At 36.7% G+C, this 23,557-nt stretch overlaps 1 protein-coding gene across 2 annotated transcripts; it reads right to left on the bottom strand.

Annotated features, from left to right (window-relative positions):
* Positions 1-6,777: 6,777 nt before the first annotated feature.
* Positions 6,778-16,189, bottom strand: LOC141434448 (uncharacterized). 2 transcript variants are annotated; one of them, XM_074096868.1, is made up of 5 exons: positions 16,093-16,189; positions 13,146-13,276; positions 12,520-12,651; positions 8,235-8,328; positions 6,778-7,065 (listed from the first exon to the last, which is right to left on the bottom strand). In XM_074096868.1, exons 2-5 carry the CDS (start codon positions 13,223-13,225, stop codon positions 6,964-6,966), a joined length of 408 nt encoding a protein of 135 aa, XP_073952969.1. In that variant the 5' UTR covers positions 13,226-13,276; positions 16,093-16,189; the 3' UTR covers positions 6,778-6,963. The 2 variants fall into 2 exon arrangements, with proteins under 2 accessions (XP_073952969.1, XP_073952968.1); XM_074096867.1 differs by lacking the exon at positions 16,093-16,189 and adding an exon at positions 14,562-14,866.
* Positions 16,190-23,557: the final 7,368 nt, after the last annotated feature.

The following is a 23,557-nucleotide window of genomic DNA, read 5'->3' as shown; positions in this document are numbered from 1 at the left end:
CAGAATAGAAGCGTATGGCGCTCTATTGTCTCTGCCTACCATACAGGGAATAAAGCGTCACGTATATGTATGTATGTATGATATTTTATTCCATAAAAATAAATAGAAAATAAAATTTGAGACGTAAACGGTGTTAACTTAAATGAGTTCCGTAGAAGAAGGTGACATATGCACAAGTGAACTCGACAACGCGTGTCTGTTCCGGCGTAAATGGTTACAAGTGCTCTTACAACTCTGAAATTCTATCTAGTTTCCATCGATTAATGGTACATAACTATATACATCGTGCTTATTAAAACTTTTTCTGATCGTGAAATCTATAAAAACTTTTATTGCTAAATCATAATACGTTACGAATATTTTTTTCCAATTTATATTGATTTACTATAATAAAGTTCTAAGAGGTAATATGCTACCTTTTACTCCGGAATCTAACGGCAGAAGCACTTAAACCGTAAAAACATAAAAACACTCACTATTATTTTTTAAATAGAAGAAATAGCTAATTACGTCTTTCTGAACCATGATGACTATGCCTCTGTTGGACCATTTGTAATTAAATCATTAATTTCACTTGTACTTCGTTAATTCGTTTGTCTAGTGCCAAGTTTATAAGTCGTCTCGAGCGACGATTCGTTTTATTAGGAGTTAAATTCATGCCCACACAAAATTAACATAAAATTATAAAGAAACCCACAAAGAAAACGTGCCAAAATAACATAAAGTAATAAAACGAGTCATCTCCCGCGAAGACCGGTGACGACTGACGATAGAACCCGCACGCACGCGCCACTCCGCGGGGCGAGGCGACCGGCGTGTAAAGTTCTATCGAGATGTATAACTTTCTACGTCGAGCTCATATCACATGGAACTTTTTTAGGGGTTGAAATCTCAAAAAGTACTTGGATTTGAGAAATAATTTATATACAGAAATGAAGCTGGAGAATAGCTTAATAAAACAAACAATAAAATCAATTTGGTCATTTATTATCATACAACCTTTTTCGTCGCATGGGACGATCTAAAAGTAAAATATAATTTATTTACACATATTATAAACTATACATAGAATGATACATTAGAAAGTAATCCCTACTAATCCCTACTAATATTATAAATGCGAAAGTAACTCTGTCTGTCTGTCTGTCTGTTACCCTTTCACGTCGAAACCACTGAACCGATTTTGATGAAATTTTGTATATAGGTAGTTTGAACCCCAAGGATCAACATAGGATCCTTTTTATTCCGGTAGAGGGCGCCACCGCGCGATAGCCTAGATCCGCGCAGACGTAGTCGCGGGCATAAGCTAGTAACAAATAAAAATGGAAGACTAATAAATTGATTACTTAACTAAGAAAAAATGGTCAAGTCAGTCTGTCAGTCGGAGTGTGGTAGGGCAGCACCATCATCAAAGCCAAACAGCTTCGCTGCTGGCTTCCATTTGTGAATATCTTACAGACAGGACAGCCATATGGAAAACGAAGTGAATCTACAAATACCTGCCTTATATTAGAGCAAACGAACAGTAAGTCTCTACAAAATCAATAAAATATCTGGTACATTGTAAAGTTGTTTGTTGAAACGCATCAGACGTGTCGGAACGTGTATTCCGATGGCGTTTGTCAGGTAACTTGGCAGTGAATACATGGGTGAGTCACGGAGTCTGCTCTTGAGGAATTACTAAACAAAACAATAATTTAACCATAAATTAAGGTCCGCCCGGATTGCTACCACCATCTTGCTCGCTAATCCTGCCGTGAAACAGCAGTGCTTGCACTGTTGTATTTCGGCGTGGAGAGTAAGACAGCCGGTGAAATTACTGGCACTTGAGGTATCCCATCTTAGGCCTCTAGGTTGGCAACGCATCTGCAATCCCCCTGGTGTTGCAGGTATCTATGGGCGGTGGTGATCTCTTATCATCAGGAGACCCACTTGCTCGTTTGCAATCCAGTTGAATAAAAAAAATGAAATGCTCCTCTGTGAGCGAATTCTATTCATGTAGCCTAATGTAGTTATTGTATAGTAGTATATAGTAGTAGTGTGGTATTAGTGTGTAGTATCTGTATTAGCGGTCCGAGTATCACTAACGGTGCTGGCTGCAAATCAGCGCTGGGGTGTTGTTATAAACGGTTTAGTTTTACCACAGAATAGATAATAGTACAGTCACCAGCATTAATATCTGCCACAGCGGAGCGTGCAAAAATATCTGACACGTACTTCCCACCCTAGAAATAGAGTCGTATCAGATATTTATGCACGCTTGTTGTGTCAGATATTGGTGATGGTGACTGTACAAGTAGTTCTATGGTGACGAGGCCACATTGTCTAACGTTTCTGACGCTTGCGGTCGCAATCAAATGACAGATTTCTCGTACAAAAACTGTCATTTGATTGCGATCGTGAGTGTCGGAAACTTTAGGCAATACAGCCTCTGGTAGGTATCCAATTCGCAACCACAATGACACACTCTCTATCGTTCTTGATGTCTTTGTATTTTTTAATATTGTTGTGTCTTGTGTTATTTACAAATAATGTTTTTCCTTCTTTCTGCCTTTCTTAATTTGTAAACTAAAATCTAGCTAAGAACTGTAAAGATGTAAGGGTCTACTATTTTTATGCACACGGGTTTTTTTTTAGATGCAAACGACGCAAGTTAACGTATTTTAAATAAGATTGGGTGTAATAGCTTTTTGAAAATTTTCGGCGCCTGTGCCTAAAAAAGGCGTCGTGTGGTCCTTAGAGACAACTGATCATGTAAGCGCAAAATTAATCCAACTACTATTGTAAATAGCACATGCAGGGAATTCCCATGGGAATTTAGTAAAATCCCCGAAATTCAATTGAACTGCCGGATCTAATGGTTTATGCATGCAAAACCGCGGGTAAAGTCTTGTAGTACCGTAACGTTTTTCGTCGCATCGTAAATATTTACAGACGATATTTATTCAGCACTACAGTTTTCCCGCGGCTTCGCACGCGTAAACCATCAGATTCAGCAGTTGAATAGAAATTCCAGGATATTACTTTTTCACGGATATAACGAAAAATTAAATTGTCTACTTAATGTCTTAACGTCGGGAGACCTTTGCTCAGATTTAAGGACTGCGCTAAGCGAGACATGGCCGCCTTGAAAATTGACCACCTTGACTGGGAAATGTTGGCGGAGAAACGCACAGATTGGCGCGGACGTGTATTGGAGGGTCGCAAGTATTGCGATGAGGCCTGGCTCAAGGCACTTGCTGACAAGAGACAGAAACGACACCAAGGCGGTTCTGCACCAACATCCGCAGACTTCTCTTGTCTGGCCTGTGGGCGAACATGTCGCTCTCGCATCGGTCTGGTCAGTCACCAAAGATGTTGTGCACAGGCGCCACGCCAAAATTCGTTTGGAACAGACGCGTAGGCCTGATGATGAATGTCTTAAACTTTCGTGATTTTCACTCATAGTCAAAATACCACGCACCGGACTTATCACGCTAATAGCACTAATAGCGTGATAAGTCCTGTGCGTGGTATTTTGACTATGAATTAAATTGTGGTCTTCACTGACGTTGCATCAAAAACTACTCTGCCAAACGACTCTAAGCCCATTGGTTGTTATTTCGAGATTTTATCCCAATCCCGTGAGAATATCGGGATAAAAAGTAGTCTATGTGTTTACATAATTGTTTTTTTTTTGTTTTAATTCAATGGAGTTTAATTACATATAATAAAATACAAAATATCCATAGGACTAAAACTACTATTAAATTAAAATAACTAAAACTAAAACTTTAATCAAAAAAGAGAGGTGGGCCTCTTGGCATGGTGCCCATCACGCAGGCAGCATTCCCGCGTTGAACTGCGATTGAGATTCTTTGCGCGAGAAAGCTGCCGGCGCGAGGGTTGCCTGTTGCCTCCCTTAACCTATTGCTGAGCTCCCTGTGTTATTCCCTGTATTATTACTTATCGATATACCACATCTCAATCTCATCCAAATCCGTCCCGCCGTCTTGTTTTAGCTTAAAGGAGTCAGAAATACACACACACACACGAAGTAGAATTTTCCGTCGCTTCACATATATTTACAGATAATATTTATCTAGCCTATAAGCTACAAAATGAATGTGACCATCAGTACATAAGCATGCTAAGCACCATGTAAACATAAATGCAGCGATGACCACTAAATTTTATTTATCTAAGTCATTATCTTAACAAGACCTAGCCATTGTCTGCTGCGTGATTTATAGGTATCATAGGCTATTATGATCAGAGTTATGTAGTTTTATTAACTACTATTATTTACATACAGCTTTACTCTTGTAAGCTATTTCATAGTGTGTTGTATGTTTTTAAGTTTTAGTTTTCAAATGGGTCCCACTGAAAAACAGCGTTGCGGGTTGCCGTAACATTATGCTTAGTAGGGTCCACTTTATACTATTCGATGTTATTTTTCTTCTCCATCTAATGTATTTTATGTGTATCGAATATGTGTAAATAAATCTCTCTCTCTCTCTATCTATTTGACTAGCATTTAAATTTGAATTCCGGGATTTAAGAAAATTAAAAGCCGAGGTGGCCTAGTGGTTTGACCTATCGCCTCTGAAGTAGAGAATCGTGGGTTCAAACCCCGGCTCGCAACTCTGAGTTTTTCGAAATTCATGTGCGGAATTACATTTGAAATTTACCACGAGCTTTACGGTGAAGGAAAACATCGTGAGGAAACCTTCGAAGCAATTCAATGGTGTGTGCGAAGTTCCCAATCCGCACTGGGCCCGCGTGGGAACTACTGCCCAAGCCCCCTGAGAGGAGGCCCGTGCCCAGCAGTGGGACGTATATAGGCTGGGGTGATGGGATGATGAAGAAAAATAAGATTTTCTAAATGCTCTACTTTATGTATACCTAGTATGAACATTTATAATATTAGAATGCTGAACCAGCGCCTGTTCTTCAGTGCATCACATGGCTTCTCATTTATGTGTCTGATCTGTTTAATTGTTACTTAATTTATATTTTTATTAGCTTTCGTAAGTACCTTGTTTCGGGCATAATTTTAAGTGCTGAATTGTTAGTTTTATTTTACTTTAGTTACTAAGCCATGTCTTTGTTTTGAATACCTAATAAAGATTATATCTATCTATCAAACTAACTTCTCCTTCATGTAAATTAAACCAAACATCCACCTCGCAGCTGAACTATCCACTTCAGATTCAATTTGATATCTCGAGCACGCTCTCAATTCCGTTTTGAACAATACAAGTAATTTCAATTACATATCCACTTACAAATAATCTTTACTTATTGCTATCACTTCAAGATAATCGACTACGTAAGTAAGCAAGCGAGGAAATGACGTAATTTTTCTAGGGATTTTATTCATCGTTGAAAGAAAATATATTTAGTTCATTCATCATAGTTTTAAATTACCTTGTATTTATTTCTTTGTTACTGCATATTACTGTTACTAATTTGGAACAATTCGACGGTCCCCCCGAATAAACGTGTAATATCAAAACATCAACTTTACAGGAAAAATAAAAAACGGTAAAACAGGAATAGCTCTTCATCTGATGGATTTAGTTTGAAAAAGTCGATTTCGCTTTACCAATTGGCGGTAGACTGAATGAGTTCGGTTTATTACGATCTCAAAAATGTATCCACTGTTGGTTGGCGTATTATTTAGTCAAGTAAGATACTTTTAATAGAAATACCTGTGTTTTTGTTTTTAAGGAGTCAAGTATGTAGTATGTTGTTTTTAAATAACCATTTTAACAGTAATATGCATTATTCATATTTGCAAAGTATACTTTTGGCGGTTTAAGCCGGTGTTGCCATACAATTTAATATTTGTTTTATTTTATTTTAAATTTTTATTTTAAGTTAGTTTTTAGATAAGGTCCTCACTGAAAATCAGCGCCACGGCTTGCCGTGGCATTATGCTGAGCGGGGACCTGTTTAGCGTCATGTATGTCTTTATTTGTTCTATGTTTGTTCCTATGTTTGTTTTTTATGGCGTTAAATAAATGTATTTTCTTTCTTTCTTCTTTCTTTCAAACAATGTAGGTATGAAGAAAATAAAGAACATAAATAACCCAAAAATACCGGGTGTGGCTTGTAACACGGGCAAATGTTTAATTAAAACATAGATCGTACTCGTCAAATTGAACAACATTAGTTCAGGCGAGTTTTAAAAAAAAATGTTTTTTTATATTTTTATTACACTTTAAAGTTTATTCGAAAAAGCAATGTAAAGCAAAATGTTTGATATTTGTAGCGTGACAGACGACGTCAGTTGGGTTCTAGGATGACGTACATGGCGTACATTGATTCATCACTTCATCATGTCAGCCGAAAGACGTCCACTGCTGGGCATGCCCCCCCAAGGACATTGTACAAGTACATTGATTGCAGTATTTAATTTGTATGAGAAAAGGAAAATCTAAAGACTCCATTATTTTCAAAAATCGCTGAACTAATGTTGTTCAGTTTGACGAGTATGGTCTATAAAGACATTGAATTTACGATTAAGTTTGTTACAAAAAAAAGTTAAGTTTTAATTCTAATTAAGTTGGACCCCGATGATCCAATTACTGGTGACCTATAGAATCTCTGTTTTTAATATTATTCCCGGTTTTCGGCCACACACTGTATATGCCTCGAATGAAATTTTAAACAAAAAAAAACACTAAAAATTCCCACGAGGCTCCCCTCCTGAAGTTTGACGCGTTTTATCTTTGCAATTTTTTACTTGATTGATAAAAAAAAACTTCTCCAATAGTAGATATCTAATAATCTGCCCGACGGACGACATAATAGCAACTGTCTCCAGTTTATAACGTAGTATCTCAATCGAACCAGCAAAAACCATGCATTTTACAATGAATAATTTTATTCAGACAAGCATTTAGGACTAAAATTATGTGGGAGAACTTTATCACGGTTTAAATGTAATGTGCACTATTCAGTTATTTGTCAATTAGTTCAGCCAATGATAGAAGCCTGGTACATGGAGAGGATCAGGAAACCAAACGCGTATACCACGAGGATGACGTCCATAGCTGTGGCGAAGCAGTCCCGGGCCACCTGGAAGAAGGTCATCACATCAACAAGGGTACAGTTGAACAAACTGAATTATGTATACAAAGGTTCCAACCTGTGTGAATTTAAATCATAAAAATAAGTAATCACCGCGTTAGTCTCAAAAAATCGCTAAAATTACAAAACTAGGTACTCTTTTTCTAAGTTGCTACACTCTTGACAGAATGGTCATTTTGGTCATGGTCGCCCTCCATGACATCTTTCTTGGTAAACTAGGGTTCACTAATGTTTCGCAACTAACGTTTGGCAACCTGATTCATTTCGCAACTTTTCATTTCGCAACTGTTTAATATTTCTGAAACTGTAAATATTTCAGGATTTTTATAAAACCAACCTAACCTAAAGGGTTCTACACAATGGTCCTGAAATAAATCCTGAAATATTTACATTTTTAGAGTTTGCGAAATGATGCCCTGAAGGCGTTATAGTACTGGACACTCAGGGAGCTCAGGTTGCGTGCAGCTCGCCCACAGCCCTGTACACATTACCCGAGTAGATTGACGTGCAGTATGCTCTAAAGAGCGTTATCTTAACTGCACTCGTACACCGAGCGAACCTGCGTGCCAGCATATTCGCCCGCACCGCCAGCGCCCTGCGCTCCCGTTCTACATCTACATCATCTTTTAAATTGTCAGTTAAATAATGGCCTAAATATTTAACCTGACTCACTCTGGTAACTGAAGTCCCGTCCAGCAAAACGGGAGTGTCAGATCCAGGGCCTTCCTACCTGAGGCCTTGAAAGTCATATACACAGTCTTTTTCAAGTTGTACAGTAGTCCATGAGAGGTAGCGTATTTATGACATATACCAAGCAATTCGTTGAGCGCTTTGAGTGACTCCTTGCCTTCCAAACCGCAGTGCTGGAGACCGGAATTTGAAGTTGCCGATAGAGAGTGGCCACGATCACATCAAATACTTTTTTTCTTATCGCTTTTACGACACCCACGGGAAGAGACGGGTCCGTTCTAATCTAAAACTGAGTTTGGCACGGACGAAACTCCTAGTGTCCCTACAGCCGAGGAAACTGAATCGCGTATGACCTTTTCACCATAAATTTAGCTATGATTTCTTTGGCAGATGTACAGAATGTCCTTATGACATCAGTAGCACAAAGGTTCCACAGTGGTATCTGATTCAGTTTTTACTGCATGTACCTGCTGGCGAGCTAGTCTTGCGAGGTGCACACGACCACGATTCGCCAAGTTCGAGAATTGAGTCACGAAGTACTCCGCTGAGTTGAACAGCATGCTGGGAATTAATAATAATAAGTAGGGCCCGGCATTTTGCGTGCGGCTATTGACAGATTGTAGGGAGAGAGCACCGCTTTTTATTATCGATGTTATCGACAAATCGATAGTTTTTTTATGTTGTAACTTTATTACATAATTGTAAATATATTTTTGCTTGGAATATTATTATTATAAAATACTTTATATTGACTATGGTAAGAGCTGACAGAGTACAAAATAATATTTTCTCTTTTATTTTATCAAAGGGTAGGCAAACAAACTACCTAACGACAGAGGGATATTTTCTCAAGTAATAAAATATAAAGGTGTTCGTAATTATAGTGATTTCAATAAAGCAATTTAAACGGATTATACTTTCCGATATTTCGAACTTTTTTCATCATTGACCGCTGAAAAAAGTATGTCGTCCCCTTACGACCAGAATCGCTTAAAGTCACTTTTGGGCAAAACTGAGTTAAGTATATCGTTAGAATGTACTTTCCAAGATCTACATGCTGTTGAAACCCGTTTTACTGTACGATACTCCAATACCGAGTTACGTTTTTCTTAAGCTCACTTAAAGCCGATTTTTAAGAAAATCAACAGCCAAAAACAACTACGCGTTGGTTAAACAGCATTTTTTTTATTTTACAACAGCAAAAATATTTTAATGTCAAACAAGCGATTTTGGAATGTTAAGATTTCAATAAAAATGCAATTTGAGTACTGCCTAAAAGTGCTAAAATAATGTTAGTAGGTTTCGCCTGTTGAGCATTACTTTATATTTCAATTATTGCAACAGCGAAAACAAACTAAATATAATATAGGCGATATTGCTTGTAACAATGTTTGCTTCGACCATAAGAAGCGCTACAGCCAAAATCGCTTAAGTATCGCTTAGACGTTTCGCGCTGTATTGTAAAGTAGTGTGCACTTTGTATAGGCTAGCTTAGTCGGTTCGTACACGCTTGAAAGCACGATTCATAATAAGTAATTTTTAAAAACTTATTTAGTTAATTATAGATCTGTTCACTAACGAAAGTCTGCCCCTCCACATTCTATAATTGTAATTGTACCTAAACGTATCCGTACGACAAGTCTATGTGTGCGTAGCTCGAACTTGTCCTCGTGGCTTCAGTCGCAAGCGTACCGTCAGTCACGCACACTAAGACTAAGACAATGTGTAAGTACTTAAGAGGTTTTCTCGTGTACATTAATAATTAGCTGTGGAGGGGCGCGCCTTCGTGAGTGAACAGATCTATGTATAACAGCGATTCACTTGCCGTAATTTAACAGTGTTTTTCTTTCAGGTGACGATAAGGAGCATGGATATTCAGGTTTCGATGAACTAAATAAGCCGCGTATCCACTAGAGGCAGCCTCGGGCCGAGCGGCTGCCTCGCTCCGAGGCCGCGCAAGTGGAGACGCTGCCAAAGGCACGGCTCAGACTGAGGCTCTTTTGAGCACGGTCAAAAAACCGACAAAATATGGCTCGGCTCGCGGTGCTCGGCCTGAGGCTGCTCTAATGGATACGCGGCTATAGAAAAACATATAACCAGATCCAACAGACCGTCAAAATGAACCGTGATTGTCATTTAGATAACCTACTTATTTACTACTTCGTATCGTAGGTACGTCGTATCAATGAAAAGCTTATCACGGCATAAAACATTTACGTAGTCACACATTTTAAATGTTCTTGGCTTAGGTAATATTAATTATCCATGGCTGGTTTGAGTAGCCACAGCTAAGACAAGCAGTGATGAAGAAGAAGACTGAAGATTATTACCATTAAGGTTATTTTTCATCACTGCTTGTCTCAGCTGTGACTACGTACAGCACACGCTCAATAACGTCTTCATCACAGGCCAGTGCAACCAGCCATGGTGAATCTCCGGTATAACATTTTTTTTGTAAAAAGTCATTAAATCTTTATTTTTTTAGCTGCGCTTATTGGCAGTGGATTAGTGTATAGCTTTTTAATGCAGGTAGTTTAAATTCCTCTACTGAAAGAGGTTCAACAGAGTTTGGATTCGATTTTCTGTTGCCTTGTCTTGTTCGACGGTTGGTTTGCAAAGTTACAGGCCTGGTATCAAAACTCAAAAAGTCAGACGACATGTCGTAATTGATAAAAATATTACCTATACAAATATTAAGCCAAGAACAATGAAAATGTGTGACAACGTAAATGTTTTATGCCGTGATAAGCTATTCAATGATACGACGTACCTACGATACGAAGTAGTAAATAGTAGGTATCTAAATGACACTCGCGGTTCATTTCGACGGTCTGCTGGATCTGGTTATACCTATGTTTTTCTATTTAGTTCGTCAAAACCTGAATATCCATGCTCGTTATCGTTTTGATGAAGAAGAAGACTGATGGTTATTACCATTACGGTTCTTTTTTCATGACTGTTTCAGTGGTTACTTTGAGCCTTGAGACGCTAAGTGCCTTTTTATTAAAATGTTTGAATAAAATATGTTTTTTGCTGTATGCATGTAATCAAAAGTTCCATAATTAAATGTATTAAGCAGCACATAATATGATATTAAAGGAATAACGTAATATATCTCACATATACTAGAAATATACTACTATATTTAAGACTTTAGCTCGCTAGTTTGAATTTATTTATATTTTTGGGCTATTTGAATTTATTTATATTTTTGTTGAAATAGATTGATGGAACTCTTTCGAAAAATACAAGTTATATGTCTTTGAATGATAAAAACAAAACAGAATAATGCTACATTGCATATAAGATAGAAAAACAGAAAAAAAGCCTAGAGTCAAAACATCTTAGAAATATTTTGCACTTTTAAGCGCGCTTAAGAGGTAAATTCCGATTTGTTTACAGCCAATACCTCTTATTTGCGCTGAGACTTAACTAAAAACTTAAATTGTATAAAACATGTAAGCATTTTAACACTGTATTCGGCGAAAAATGCTTCAATTATGGACTTAAAATGATAGTTTATCCAATATATCTGCATAAACTTGCTAGTTTAGAAGATAAAAAAAAAACGTGTCTACAGGCAAAATCGCTTATCTGCAGTACCTTTTGAAGAAAAGCCGTATTTTAACCTACTCGGCGCGAGTATAGAGTAAATAACATAGCCCTATCCTATTAAGGGATAAATTATCTAAATAGAAACACAGAGACGTTTTTAGTATAACTAGCTTTTATAGGTTTTTAGAGCATGCAAACCTTTAAATGCGTTTTTCTCGAAACTACATTTCATGCAGATAAGCGATTCTGGTTGTAAGGGGACGATGTATCAAAGGATACTTTGAGGTTTTATTTAATATAAAAAAACTATCGATTTGTCGATAAAATCGATAAAAAGCGGTGCCCTCTCCCTAAATCTGTCAATAGCCGCACGCAAAATTCCGGGCCCTAATAATAAGGTAAGAGTCAGCACAGTTAAAGTAGCTTTCTCGGATGCTGCAATGCTATACGCAGACACAGAAAAACTCTAAAACTTATTATCTTCCCTTGGAAATAGATACAAAAGTATCAGGGGTCATTAAGTTACATTGCCTTTTTCGATGTTGTTAGTCACGACACGAGCGTTAATTTGGGACTCACTTAAGGTCAAATATCTGTCATTTTGTATGACAATACAAAGGATTTTTTGGCGAAATGGGTCCCTTAACGCTCAAAACCATACCTTTATCATCAGAACTTATTTTTTCCCTATAAAAGGTTACAAGTGACATCTAGCGCCACGAAAGTAAATTAATATAAAAGTGTAGAACAGCGTCATCTAGCCATTTTCACGAGAAGCTTCTGCGCGCAAGGCTGACGCAGCGCTATGGAATCACTCACACGCTAGTTGGGAACTCGCAACTTGGCTGCTTGCCATTAGCTCCATTTGACGATAGATGGCGACACCAGTTTATTTTAGTCTGATTTAATGAAAGCTATAAATGTTTGTTTTGCAAGAGACAGTAAAATTATCGTTACAAATAAAATAATATAACCTTAAAAATATGCTTTGATTGGTAAACCAAATTGCAAATCTTACTGAATGCTCCATCACCAAACTTGGATGCCATTCTTAATCAAAGTACATCGTAGCCTCAGGCTATTCTACCAAGCAAGCCTAAACATGGATAGATTACGTTATTCTGCCTTAGAATTCCAGTGTCTAGCTTATAATCTAAGTCACAGCTACCACTGGCATCTTAATAAAGACATTTATACCTTGGAGTACAGCGCCAGGCCCTATTAGCGTTGCCGTTGAAGAGTGGCAGCAGCAGAGCCAGTATGCACCACACTTGGGCCATGTTGAACGAAGACGTGGCCACCATGGCCGAACGCTGCGCCAGCGAAGCCCTGTAAAAATGATCAGGTTGAAAGACTGAATCGAAAATTGAATAGGTACAGTCGAGTTCATAAACTTGTGAGCAAACATTTGAACAATAACCTAACCAACAAAAAGTTGGAAAACCCCCGACTTTGTCACTTCAAAGTTCAATATCTCAAAAACGGCTGAACCGATTTTGATAAAACATGTTTAAGAACCATCCCTAGAAAACCTGCTATCAAATAAAAAAACCGCATTCAAATCGGTCAGACACACATAGCGGTCAAACTTATAACACCCCTCTTTTTGGGTCGGGGGTTAAAAATATATAAACACGACTCTATTGTTAACGGCGTAGAAGCGTGTTCAGATATTTTTAATCAAATTTTTGCTTACAATTTTATGAACTCGACTGTACAAAGTGCCGCGGTCGGCGCCCCTAACATCGGTGCGCCCGTGTGCAACGGACGCCCTGCATCACAAGTAAATCCGTCTCTGAAAAAACTGCTCGGCATCTTCGTACCTTCTGTTGTTGCTGCTGCTTTGCACGGCAGCTTCGGCGGACGTGGCGCCCAGAATCCATTGGTCTACGTTGTCAGCCATGTGCCTGTCTGTGGCAAGGACGTAAGAAGAGTCTTCGTCTTCAAGTTGATCCTGCAGAAAGATATTTTGGACGGCATAAGGTAGATCGGCAATTACTGGCCACTGTTCAAAAACTGATGATGACAAATTCCCTTGCCCATTCACCCTAGATTTGAAGACAGTCAGGTTGTAGCGTTCAGGGAAAACAGAAGCTAGCAGAGCGTTCCACTCTTTAGCTGTCCCCTAATTATATAGGTACCCAGTTTCCAATAAGCACTGGCCTCCCATGGGAAATATGGCCCAACTAGAATGAGAATTCTGATAGGGAGGCCAGGACCGAGTACTGGGACGTTATAATTATAGACTGGAATGATGATGATGACAGGGTTAACACACTGGTAACTTTAGCCTCTTTAGTTATTTGGTCAGTTTGATATTTCAGTCAGATATTTGTATGAATAATACGAATGTTTGTACTCGTGTCTTGGACGTTTAATATGAATTTAAGTATGTATTTATCTATATTATGTGAGTATGTTTATCCGTTGCCTAGTAGGTACCCATAGTACAAGCTTTTCTTAGTTTGGGATTAAGTCAGTTGGTGTCAATTGTCCCATATTTATTTATTTCAACATTTTATGAGATAGTGTTCACCTGTGACCATTGAAATGACTGACTGACGCTTTTTGCTATATGATAATTTGAGAATAATCTACTTAAAAGAGTTGTAAGCCCGATATTGTCATTTCAAAGTTTAATACCTCAAAAATGGCAAAACAGATTATCAAACATACCTAAGAACCACCGCAAAGTAACTGGCTTTCACTTTAAAATCGTTTTGAAATCGGTCTATCCACTTAAGAGCTACGATGCAAAAGACAGGCCGGCAGACAGAATTGAAATTAAACTTATGTACCTATTGCAACCCTAACTTTTGCGTTGGGGGTTAAAAACAGTTTGGAATGTGATACTTTGGGGAAAGTTTTTTGATCGTACGGGCAAGGACTTTAATTCCTGACCTACTAAGGAACCATTTCACAGTAAACGTCATAGTTCTCACATTAATTAACAAGGAATTTTGTAATCTCCTTTTCAAAGGAAAGAAAAAGTTCCGTGGTGACTCATGAAGTAAAGTCCTTGACCGTACATTAGTAGGTACGAGTAAATCGCGGTTTGAGATCCACCAACGAGATGGAAAGATGACCTGGTTAAAACAGCAGGTTAACAGATGCAGGGGGCTTCCAACCGAAGCAACTGGAGGTTTATGGGGGAGGCCTACGTCCAACAGTGGACGTTCTATGACTGATATGATGATGGTGACATTAGTAATCCGTAAATAACGTGGACCCATCCTTACTTGCGATGTTTCATGCGAGCCCGTTGTAAAGGATATTAAGGACGAGTTGCCTTCACTCAGATTCAGTCCCCCGAAAGACCGCCCTAACCCCTCTAGCGAGTTCCTTTCAAAGTTTCGGGGTCTCAAGTTGTTTATAGATATGCCCTTGATCTCCAGCGCCATATCACTAAGGTCGGCGTCCAGTAGCATGTTTAGTTAACAAACATGGCCGGAAGAGATCGTGAGAACTATTCCATGATTGCTGTGGTTTATTTAGTGTTGGAATTAACGAAAATTTCTCTTCATTTGCAAGTACTGTGACATTGTCAAAGTTGTCACAAAATAGGTCATAGACTATAGAGTAAGATAAGTGGATAACCAAGGCTATCTATACTTTATGGATTTATAAAACACTAGCCGTTTCCTGTGGTTTCCTTTGCGTTAAATTAGGCTTTTTAAACTTACTTATTATTTCAAAGTTTCTTGCAGTTTTTTTAACCGACTTCAAAAAAAGGAGGATGTTATCAATTCGGTAGTATTTTTTATTATGTTTGTTACCTCAGAACTCCGTCATTTATGAACATATATGTTTTTTTTTATGTTCGTCTAGTATACCTAATGCTTTCAATTAGGTCCCATAAGCACCAATCAGCATCTGATGGTTGGATCCTAAGGAAATCGAGGGGACTCTTCAAATATTGTAGGAACGCCTATGGTAATTTTGATATATTTAGGAGTAACTCATACATTTTCACTTGAAAATCATCTTTTGGTGATGTGGAACTGATGATGAAGACCAAATTTGACCAATGGAGCGACTACTCAATAACAAGTACTTCACGGGTTGAATTTACTTTAACGCAGTTGCTAAGCAATTTAAGCACATCGTAATTCATAATTATGGTGAAATGGAACGGGCGATGAAGCACCAGCCTCAACAATGAACGTCTCTGCATCGGAAAAAGCAATTTTTCATAAAAGGTGACGAGCAGTTGATATTAAACTATTGTATCTTAGATCATTTACACTAAAAAATAATGTTATAACAAAAAATAGAACCGACTACAAAAAACCATGAAAATAAGTTTCTGCCAGTCTGAAGTCGGTGCCTAAGTACGAGCCAGCAGGAGTGATTGAAGCCCAATATACTCATATAGTTGTAGGTAGACGAGGTAGACGTGCTGAGGCACCGACTTCAGACTGGTCCAGTTCTATTTTTTTTATGGTATCCTATGATTTAATCTGAACTGGACTTCTAATGTATGCAAAATTAAAACTGAAATAGGTTATAACAAAATGAACCCATTTGTGAGTTGACGATCCTTTTGTGTTGTTCTTGTAATTAACTGACATGTGTTTATAATGTATTTTTTCAAGAGGTAATAAATAAATCTAATCTAATCTAATCTAATTAGCTTAGCACTAGAGTTAGGAACAATAAAATAATTTGTAATCATCTATTAAAAACTAAAACGTTTTTCACAAAAACTGAATTGCTGTCAGAATGTACTAGTGATAAAAACACAATAATTATGGTTAGTAGTTTTCTTACATCATGGTAGGTTTATATTGCGTTGTTTATCCACTGACCCAAATTCCCTTCACACTTGCTCAAAATTAATTAAATTAAAAAACACCATCATCACATAATTAACCTGTTAATTCAGTAGCCCGTGTCCGGACGCAGAACATGGGTAAGTACAAAAGTTATTTTTTTCTCAATTTCCTTAATTCGTTAGATGTCATTCGCGGCGACGTGAAAAGGCGCGAACGGTTGGGTGCCATTGTTGGAATTCGATTTGAATTTCGAACACGGCGTCCCGCCGTCACATTATTCGCGGTTGCCAGTGTGAAAAAGTTTTTTCTACAATCGATTCTGACTTTTTTGACGATTGACTTATTAAATCGTATTTATGCTTTGTTTCGTATCATCAATTTTATAGGAATGTTACAGATTTTTTAACAAATCTCAAAGTATATAACTACCCAAAATTACAAATAACATTTTTCTTGTATTAAGCTTAGGTTATTTACAAATAAAGTGAAAAACTTTTTATGCCTTTCAATTAAACTCTGGAATTCCTTTTCTTGTTAAATGTCAACTTAAGCAAAATTTCAAATAAGTGCAACACAAATTATACCGTTAACTCGCTGATTATGTCATTTGAAATGCAGAGTCATGCCGCAGAATCACAGCAAATGACTGTGCGATTCCGCCAAGTGTCGATTGTCAGGCATCAAGGAGATGACTTAATCAAGACCGTCCTGCGATGAGAACTGCCGTTAAGCTTGATATGTTTATCTTAGTTGGAGTTGAAATAATTCATGTGGTTTTATTAACTTTAGGAATCATAACAGTAACTTTTAACGACTGCTACAACAATACAATATTATTGTATACTTTCATATGTATTTAATTCAGCTATTTCAGTCGTATCCACATCTAGTACAGTCGGTGTTCTATCCTATCATACTTACTTGTACGTATTCATTTTTCTATGTAGTTAGTATAAAGAGTGGATATACTATAATTATGCAAGGTAACCCACCATAATAGCTGTTGCGGAAAAGTTTCAAGATTCATTCTGAATCCAACATCTAAGAACCATCGCTAGAACCGATTGCTAAAAAAAAAGATTTCAAGCAAATCGACATCACCAGCAGATTTCAAGAGACAGACACACAGACAGACTGACACACATAGCAGTCAAACTTATAACACCCTTCTTTTTGCGTCGGGAGTTAAAAAAACTGCCAATGGTACCACATGCTATCTGACCGATCAACATTTTTAATTAATTCAACGTAGTATTTTGCACATTTTTTCAACCTGTCACGCGTATCAATATTCTTTCAACAACTCTGACCACTGAGTGGGCGTGCAAAATTGAAGCCAGAAAGTGAAACCCGCAGTTTTTAGGGTTACGCCCCTGAAAAAGGTAAAGGTCTGTTTGTCAAATTTGGACACTGGCAATAAATAGGTATAATATTTTAAGTGTCTATTCTCGCTCATAACATAACTAATATTTATCGGGACTTAGTCGAGGTAATTTTATCCATAAATAATTCGTGATTAAGTCCCGATAAATATTAGTTTTAATCTCATTTAAGTCATAATCTTTACGGTACTTCAAATTGACCTAGAGTCATGTAATTTGACTTAAAGCAAAGGCTTATAGCACAAAAAAAAAACAAACAAAAACGTCATTTAATATTTATTTCTATTCTACATCTCTTATTCTACCCTACTTTAAAAAACGTTCAATGGTTCGGTGTTCCCGTTATGCTATTTATAATAAAATTGTAATTGAAGCAACGCTTCGAGATTTAATGGATCTGAGTTGTGTTATATTGTGTTACGGAACCAACGAAGAATGAATTCGACTTGCGCTCGGTCAGTTTTTAGGAATCAATCAATTTTTTGTGCTGACAACACCGCGGTGGCAGCGGGACATCGCTACCGGAGGAATTTGCAAGTTTTACACTTACCCAGTTTTGTCTTGATGTAGGTTAGTGACATATTTGAAGACGTGGGACTTTTTTTAAAGCATGCGAAAAATGGAAAAAAAATATTAACAAAAGTGAAAACTAAAGAGTTTTATTACGTTTCTTAATTATAATTATTATATTTAAAGCAGGCTGAGGTTTTTTTTCTTTATTATGAGCGAGAGGCAAATGAGCAAGCAGGTATAGGAGGTGACGAGATGACGTGAATGCAGAACTAAGCGAGTGGTCAAATATAGTTCTAGATAGGGAGATGTGGAAACAACGTTCTAATAATAGAATGTAGAGTTGAAATTGCGATTATTGATGAAGACATGGAAACAATTTGTATAACACGTAGCAACTTAGACAACCTCAACGAACATACAAAACACATCGATAATAAGGCGCTTACTGATTCTATGGCGGTAAAGCGGTAAAGGTAAAGTCTGTTAAAATAAAGGGAAGATTTTTGGATATTTATAAAACAGCCTTACCAGATGCAAATGACACTTTAGCTACAATATTAACAATTAATGATACCTTTACCATCGATATCATCAACGACTTTCTCGTTTATAATCTCATCAACAAAAAAACAAAATTTTTCACATCCCATCGTTTACCTAAACCAACAACGATTTAAAATTTGGGCAAATAAAAAACGACCGTATGTTAGCTTAATAAATCGGGGCAACCCTTTATTTACAGAATATTTTAGGCCATTATAATATTTAATGTTACACAAACAAGGGACTTGACCAAATGACTTCATCCATTTTACGATTTTATAATCACCAGAATGAATTGACGGGGAATGGTTTGCTTTTGCGTTTCGATATAAAAATATTTAGAGCCAAAGCTAAGTACTATCGAACCAACTGAATCGTGACCCACTGTGGAACCTTTTCGTAAAAAAAGTCATAGGCTACTTAAAATTAGTTTTTGGAGTCTATTGACCGTAAAAGTAACCAAAGTTTGGAGTTGAAATAAAAAATACAAAACCAATCTTAATTTGATTGCTTAATAGCGACATCTCTTGTCCGGGCGAGCGGTTAGTTCCAATGGAGTATTGAAAGTTTCTCGATGAGGGCTACAACATAGATGTCGCTAGGATCGCTGCTTAAGTGACTAAATAAGAAAACAAACAAGCTGAGATATGTGGCGCATAGGAGAAATTTGTATCTGTACTCCTGTCCAGTGGTGGATTTTAGTATTGAATTTAGAATCAAATTTTTGATGAAACATTACACAACATTAGATAAAAAGATTGCACTATAATGTTTTTGTTTTAAAAATAGTAGATTGTACAACAAGAGCATAGAACGAGCCATTTTATCCGAGACGTTCATATAGCCAAAATGGGCTACATTCTGCTTTTCACTTAGATTGCGAGGAAATAAAATAGCAACATTGGAAACAATTGTTCACTTTCTATGTACCTTTTATTTTTCATGCATTATTATAAAATTATGTGTTTTTTTTAGTTTTATTTGATTGATTTTTAGTTTTATATAAATTAAAAATTATTAAAAACAATGAAGAAACTTTTTTGTTTATGGCTGTTGACACCTGATTACCTTGGTCTTAGACTAAGATTTTACTTTATGCACTAGAGCATAAAAAGTCATTTTATGTCGCCTAGATCCAGCATAAACACGAACTTTACGTTCTGCCAAGTTTCTTGCGGCGCATTCTTTTTGGCAATGGTCTTTCCGAAAGCGATGGTAATATAAAAAAGGGATATGTAAAAGAGTCCTTTGCGGCCTTACAGAATAAATGTTTTGATTTTTGATTATGAGATTTTGTCACAAAAACGTTAAACGACCATTTAGTCCACTACATAGTTACTTCGCGCTGATCTACGACCATTTGTGTAAGTATTTGGGTCAGCGGAGACTTTGATCCCAACTGATTAAAGCTGATCATCTTTTTTTAACTGATTTCCTTTTTTGCTGATAGTTTTAGGATGGAATATTTTAATTTTTTCATTAGGTGCTTGGTGATTGACAGTGAGTTGTTTTGGCTGTTCACGTGTTGTACCGCTATCTGTTAGGCTCCTGATATTTTATGTGGCGAATAAATATGTAGATGTCGTGTCCTGAACATAATCAACGGAATAAGTATCACTGATATCTGTGACATAAAATCATCAACTCTGTCCTATACACTTGTGACATCCATAAGAACATAAATTTTAATTAACGACAGCTTTAACTATTGAGAATCGTTTTATCGAAAAAATATAACAATTACCTTTACTAATGGAGTTATTATTATTTTTTTAATTTTCTCGAGCAGCGATGTAATGCAAACATTTATTTGACGTTTCAGAGAGGCAGCAAATGTTAACTTAGTGTCAGGTTTACTAGCTTTGTTACCGATACATTGCGTGCCGAATTAATTTGTATGAAAAAAATATGTTTCTTTTTTAACTACAAATACTAATTTACGTTCATTAGGGCTTACGCTTTCAGCCCTTAAAATATTTGTTCTTATGGAAGTCACACGTTGTATAAGTCCAGTAGTTGGAAGCACCTAACCCCACTGCTGGGCACAAACCTTCTCTCTGAATTAGAGGGCTTTGGCTGTAGTTCTTACGCGAGCTCAGTGCGGTATGGAAACTTCACAGAAATCTTTTAATTGCTTTAGAGGCTGCTGGGCACAGGCCTCGTCTTAGAATGAGGGGAAGTGGATTGTACCACCCTTCGAGCACAGTGCGATATGGAAACTGCACAGAAACCTTTTAATAGCTTCAGAAGTGTATGTAGATTTGCCTTCACTGAAAAGGTCATGGTAAATTTTGCTTGTAATTTTGGACATATTATTATACGTACAGTCGCGAACAGGCATAATTGAGCCACCAGCTTGCTCGCTTGCTGTTCTTAATTTGGCCGTGGAATGCTATTTTATTTTATTAATGACAATATTTACTCGTACTACAAGTATCTATAATACAGCTGAATTAAGAACAGTAGTACGATGATCAACAATTCCGGTTCGCTAGGGTACCATATAACTAAGAGCTGTAAGCCCAAAATCAACGACCCTAAGACAAATTTCGAAAAGTGTGAAATTTTTACGGCTCAGAAATTTAAATTTAGCAAACAACGAAATAGTGACAAAACCTTTACCTACCTCATCCCTCATTCCATACCTGGGATAACTCGGGGCAAGTTCTAGGGATTTGATATCGATAATAAAAAAGATGTCGATATAATAAATTATGACACCATGAAAAAAGCAAACAGTCTTATAAAAACCAATATGAATAAGAAATTGGCTTAGAGTCATTATAATTATTTTAAGATTTTTTTATACGTTGAGATAGCGTTTAGCAGTTCAAAGTGGATATTTTCATCTAAACGGCAATTATTAATACCGACAAATATGGACAAAATATTGATTATATATTATGAAAACTATTTTTAAAATAAACATATAAATACACGTTTTAATTTGTTTATTTTTTTATTAAAAAATGAGGAGAAAATAAGTAATAATAAAACTTAGATGTTGGCAGTAACATCGATATATTTTTTGTCGATAAAATAATTCGCTACATCACTTTCGTATATACTCCGTTTAATTTAAGGTTTGAATTAACGGTTAAATTGTAACACACGTTTCACGATATTTCGAATACAAATGGACTAAAAATACCTACATGTACGTTTATATTAGCGGTATTTATTATGTTTTTACATAACACACAATTTTAAATAGTTCCGTTGTTTTATTTAAAAAAGTGTGGAAAATTTATCGTTAAGTTTCAAATGTTAAAATAAATGGAGTATAGATGCCCCGAGTTCATTACTCCTTTGAAAAAACTGTCTTATTAATTATCTGGATCTGATACATAACATCATAATACGTTTCAGAAACTTTCTGACAGGAAACTTGCTTTAAATTCTCATGAAAGTTTCAGGAAATATCCTAATTTCCCGCGTATTGGCTATAGGTCAAAACCGCTGAGGCGACCAAGCTTTTATCGAATGTTTAATTATTTTTTTTACGAACATTTTCTGGATATTGCCCTGGCGGTAAGCTAGACTAACCGTTAAATTGATAACAACGAATTGAGTTCAGTAGCCAATTATTAAAGTTATAAAAACAAACAGAAATTGACAATAATAACAGTAATTCGTTTACGAATCGATTCTCCGACACGAGTAAAGTTGGAAGTCTGTAATATTCGTTTAAAAATCGAAGAATCGATTGGCTCAATGACGTGTAACGTTCTTTGATTATTTGACGGATGATTGCAGTAAATTATCAATTTTAATAAAATAAATAAACTCATCTAAAAGAAACCGAGCATTAAAATAAATTAGGTACCTAAACTAAGGGTACATACATAATACATAATAGTAGAGAAACTAAATCACATACCAGGTTACCTTAGTGCTACTGATGTCATGCTGACAGCCCATACATTGGCAAAGAAATCATAGCGAAATTGACTATGAAAAGTCTCATCTTGGTACGTGTTTCGTTTCCCCGAATGTACAGTCAAGTGCAAATATATGGACAACGCCAAATTTACAAAAATATGTATACACGACCTTAATATGATAAGTGCATAAAGTCGTGTATACCTATTTTTGTAACTTTGGCTGTGTCGATATCTTTGCACTTGACTGTAGGTAACAGTCGACTAAACTGAATCTTTTTCTTAATCGTTGAAATTTTGTTGTACAAATGTCGTGTGACATTTTATTATGATCAGTTGAGTAAGGGAGAAAGCGTAACAAAAAACATACTCACAATCGCATAATAATATTAACAAGACTTTACCCGCGGCTTCGCACGCTTACTCCATTAGATTCGGCAGTTGAATTTTTAATTCTGGTATTTCACTTGTGCTATACGCCAAAATTCACACAATAACCGCAACTTAACATTACTCCCTACAACATGTGACGCACGTAATTGAGTAATAGCTAGTAATCACTAATTAGCTAATAAATATGTGTAATTAATCTTTAAGTCCGTGCTTATACTTAGACTATCGAGAATACAACATCTCTGATACTATGAGTGATTTTACTTAAACTCCTCGATCTCCCTCAACCTACTTCACACTGAATTCCCTTTTGAATCCCCAAAATTACATCGTGGATTTCTTTAAAATTGTATATAAAATAACCGCGGGAAATTTCATGACACTAAAACCTAGCGGTAGAAATTTCAATATTTTATCCCGATCCCGATGGAAAATTAGAATAAGAAGTAGCCTATGTGTTCTTCCAGATGTCCAGCTATCTACGTACCAAATTTCATCCAAATCCGTCCAGCCGTTGTAACGTGAGGGTGGAACAAACACACATGAACTTTCGCATTTATAATATTGCTACTTAGGACTTATTACTTCAGGGTTTTCTTTGTCTATACCTTAACTAACCCTACATCTGTCGTTTCCCGGAACCCCATCGATTATCGTCCCAATATCCTGTTCGAATTCAAATTTGGAATCGAAATTCGCGCCAAAGCCTACGCACGTGCGCGTACGCAACAAACAATACATTTTTTGC

The sequence above is a fragment of the Choristoneura fumiferana genome, chromosome 13, assembly GCF_025370935.1.
Source record: "Choristoneura fumiferana chromosome 13, NRCan_CFum_1, whole genome shotgun sequence".
NCBI lineage: Eukaryota > Metazoa > Arthropoda > Insecta > Lepidoptera > Tortricidae > Choristoneura > Choristoneura fumiferana.
Note: the sequence above shows the minus strand (reverse complement) of the source record. Positions and strands in the feature narration are given on the sequence as shown.

Coding starts and splice junctions, on each gene's coding strand:
- LOC141434448 (XM_074096867.1), bottom strand. CDS start 14,750: ATGCTACTGGACGCCGACCTTAGTGATATGGCGCTGGAGATCAAGGGC. Junction 13,277..14,561: donor GCTCGCATGAAACATCGCAA/GTAAGGATGGGT, acceptor ATCTTTCTGCAG/GATCAACTTGAAGACGAAGA. Junction 8,329..12,519: donor GCCTGGCGCTGTACTCCAAG/GTATAAATGTCT, acceptor ATTAATTCCCAG/CATGCTGTTCAACTCAGCGG.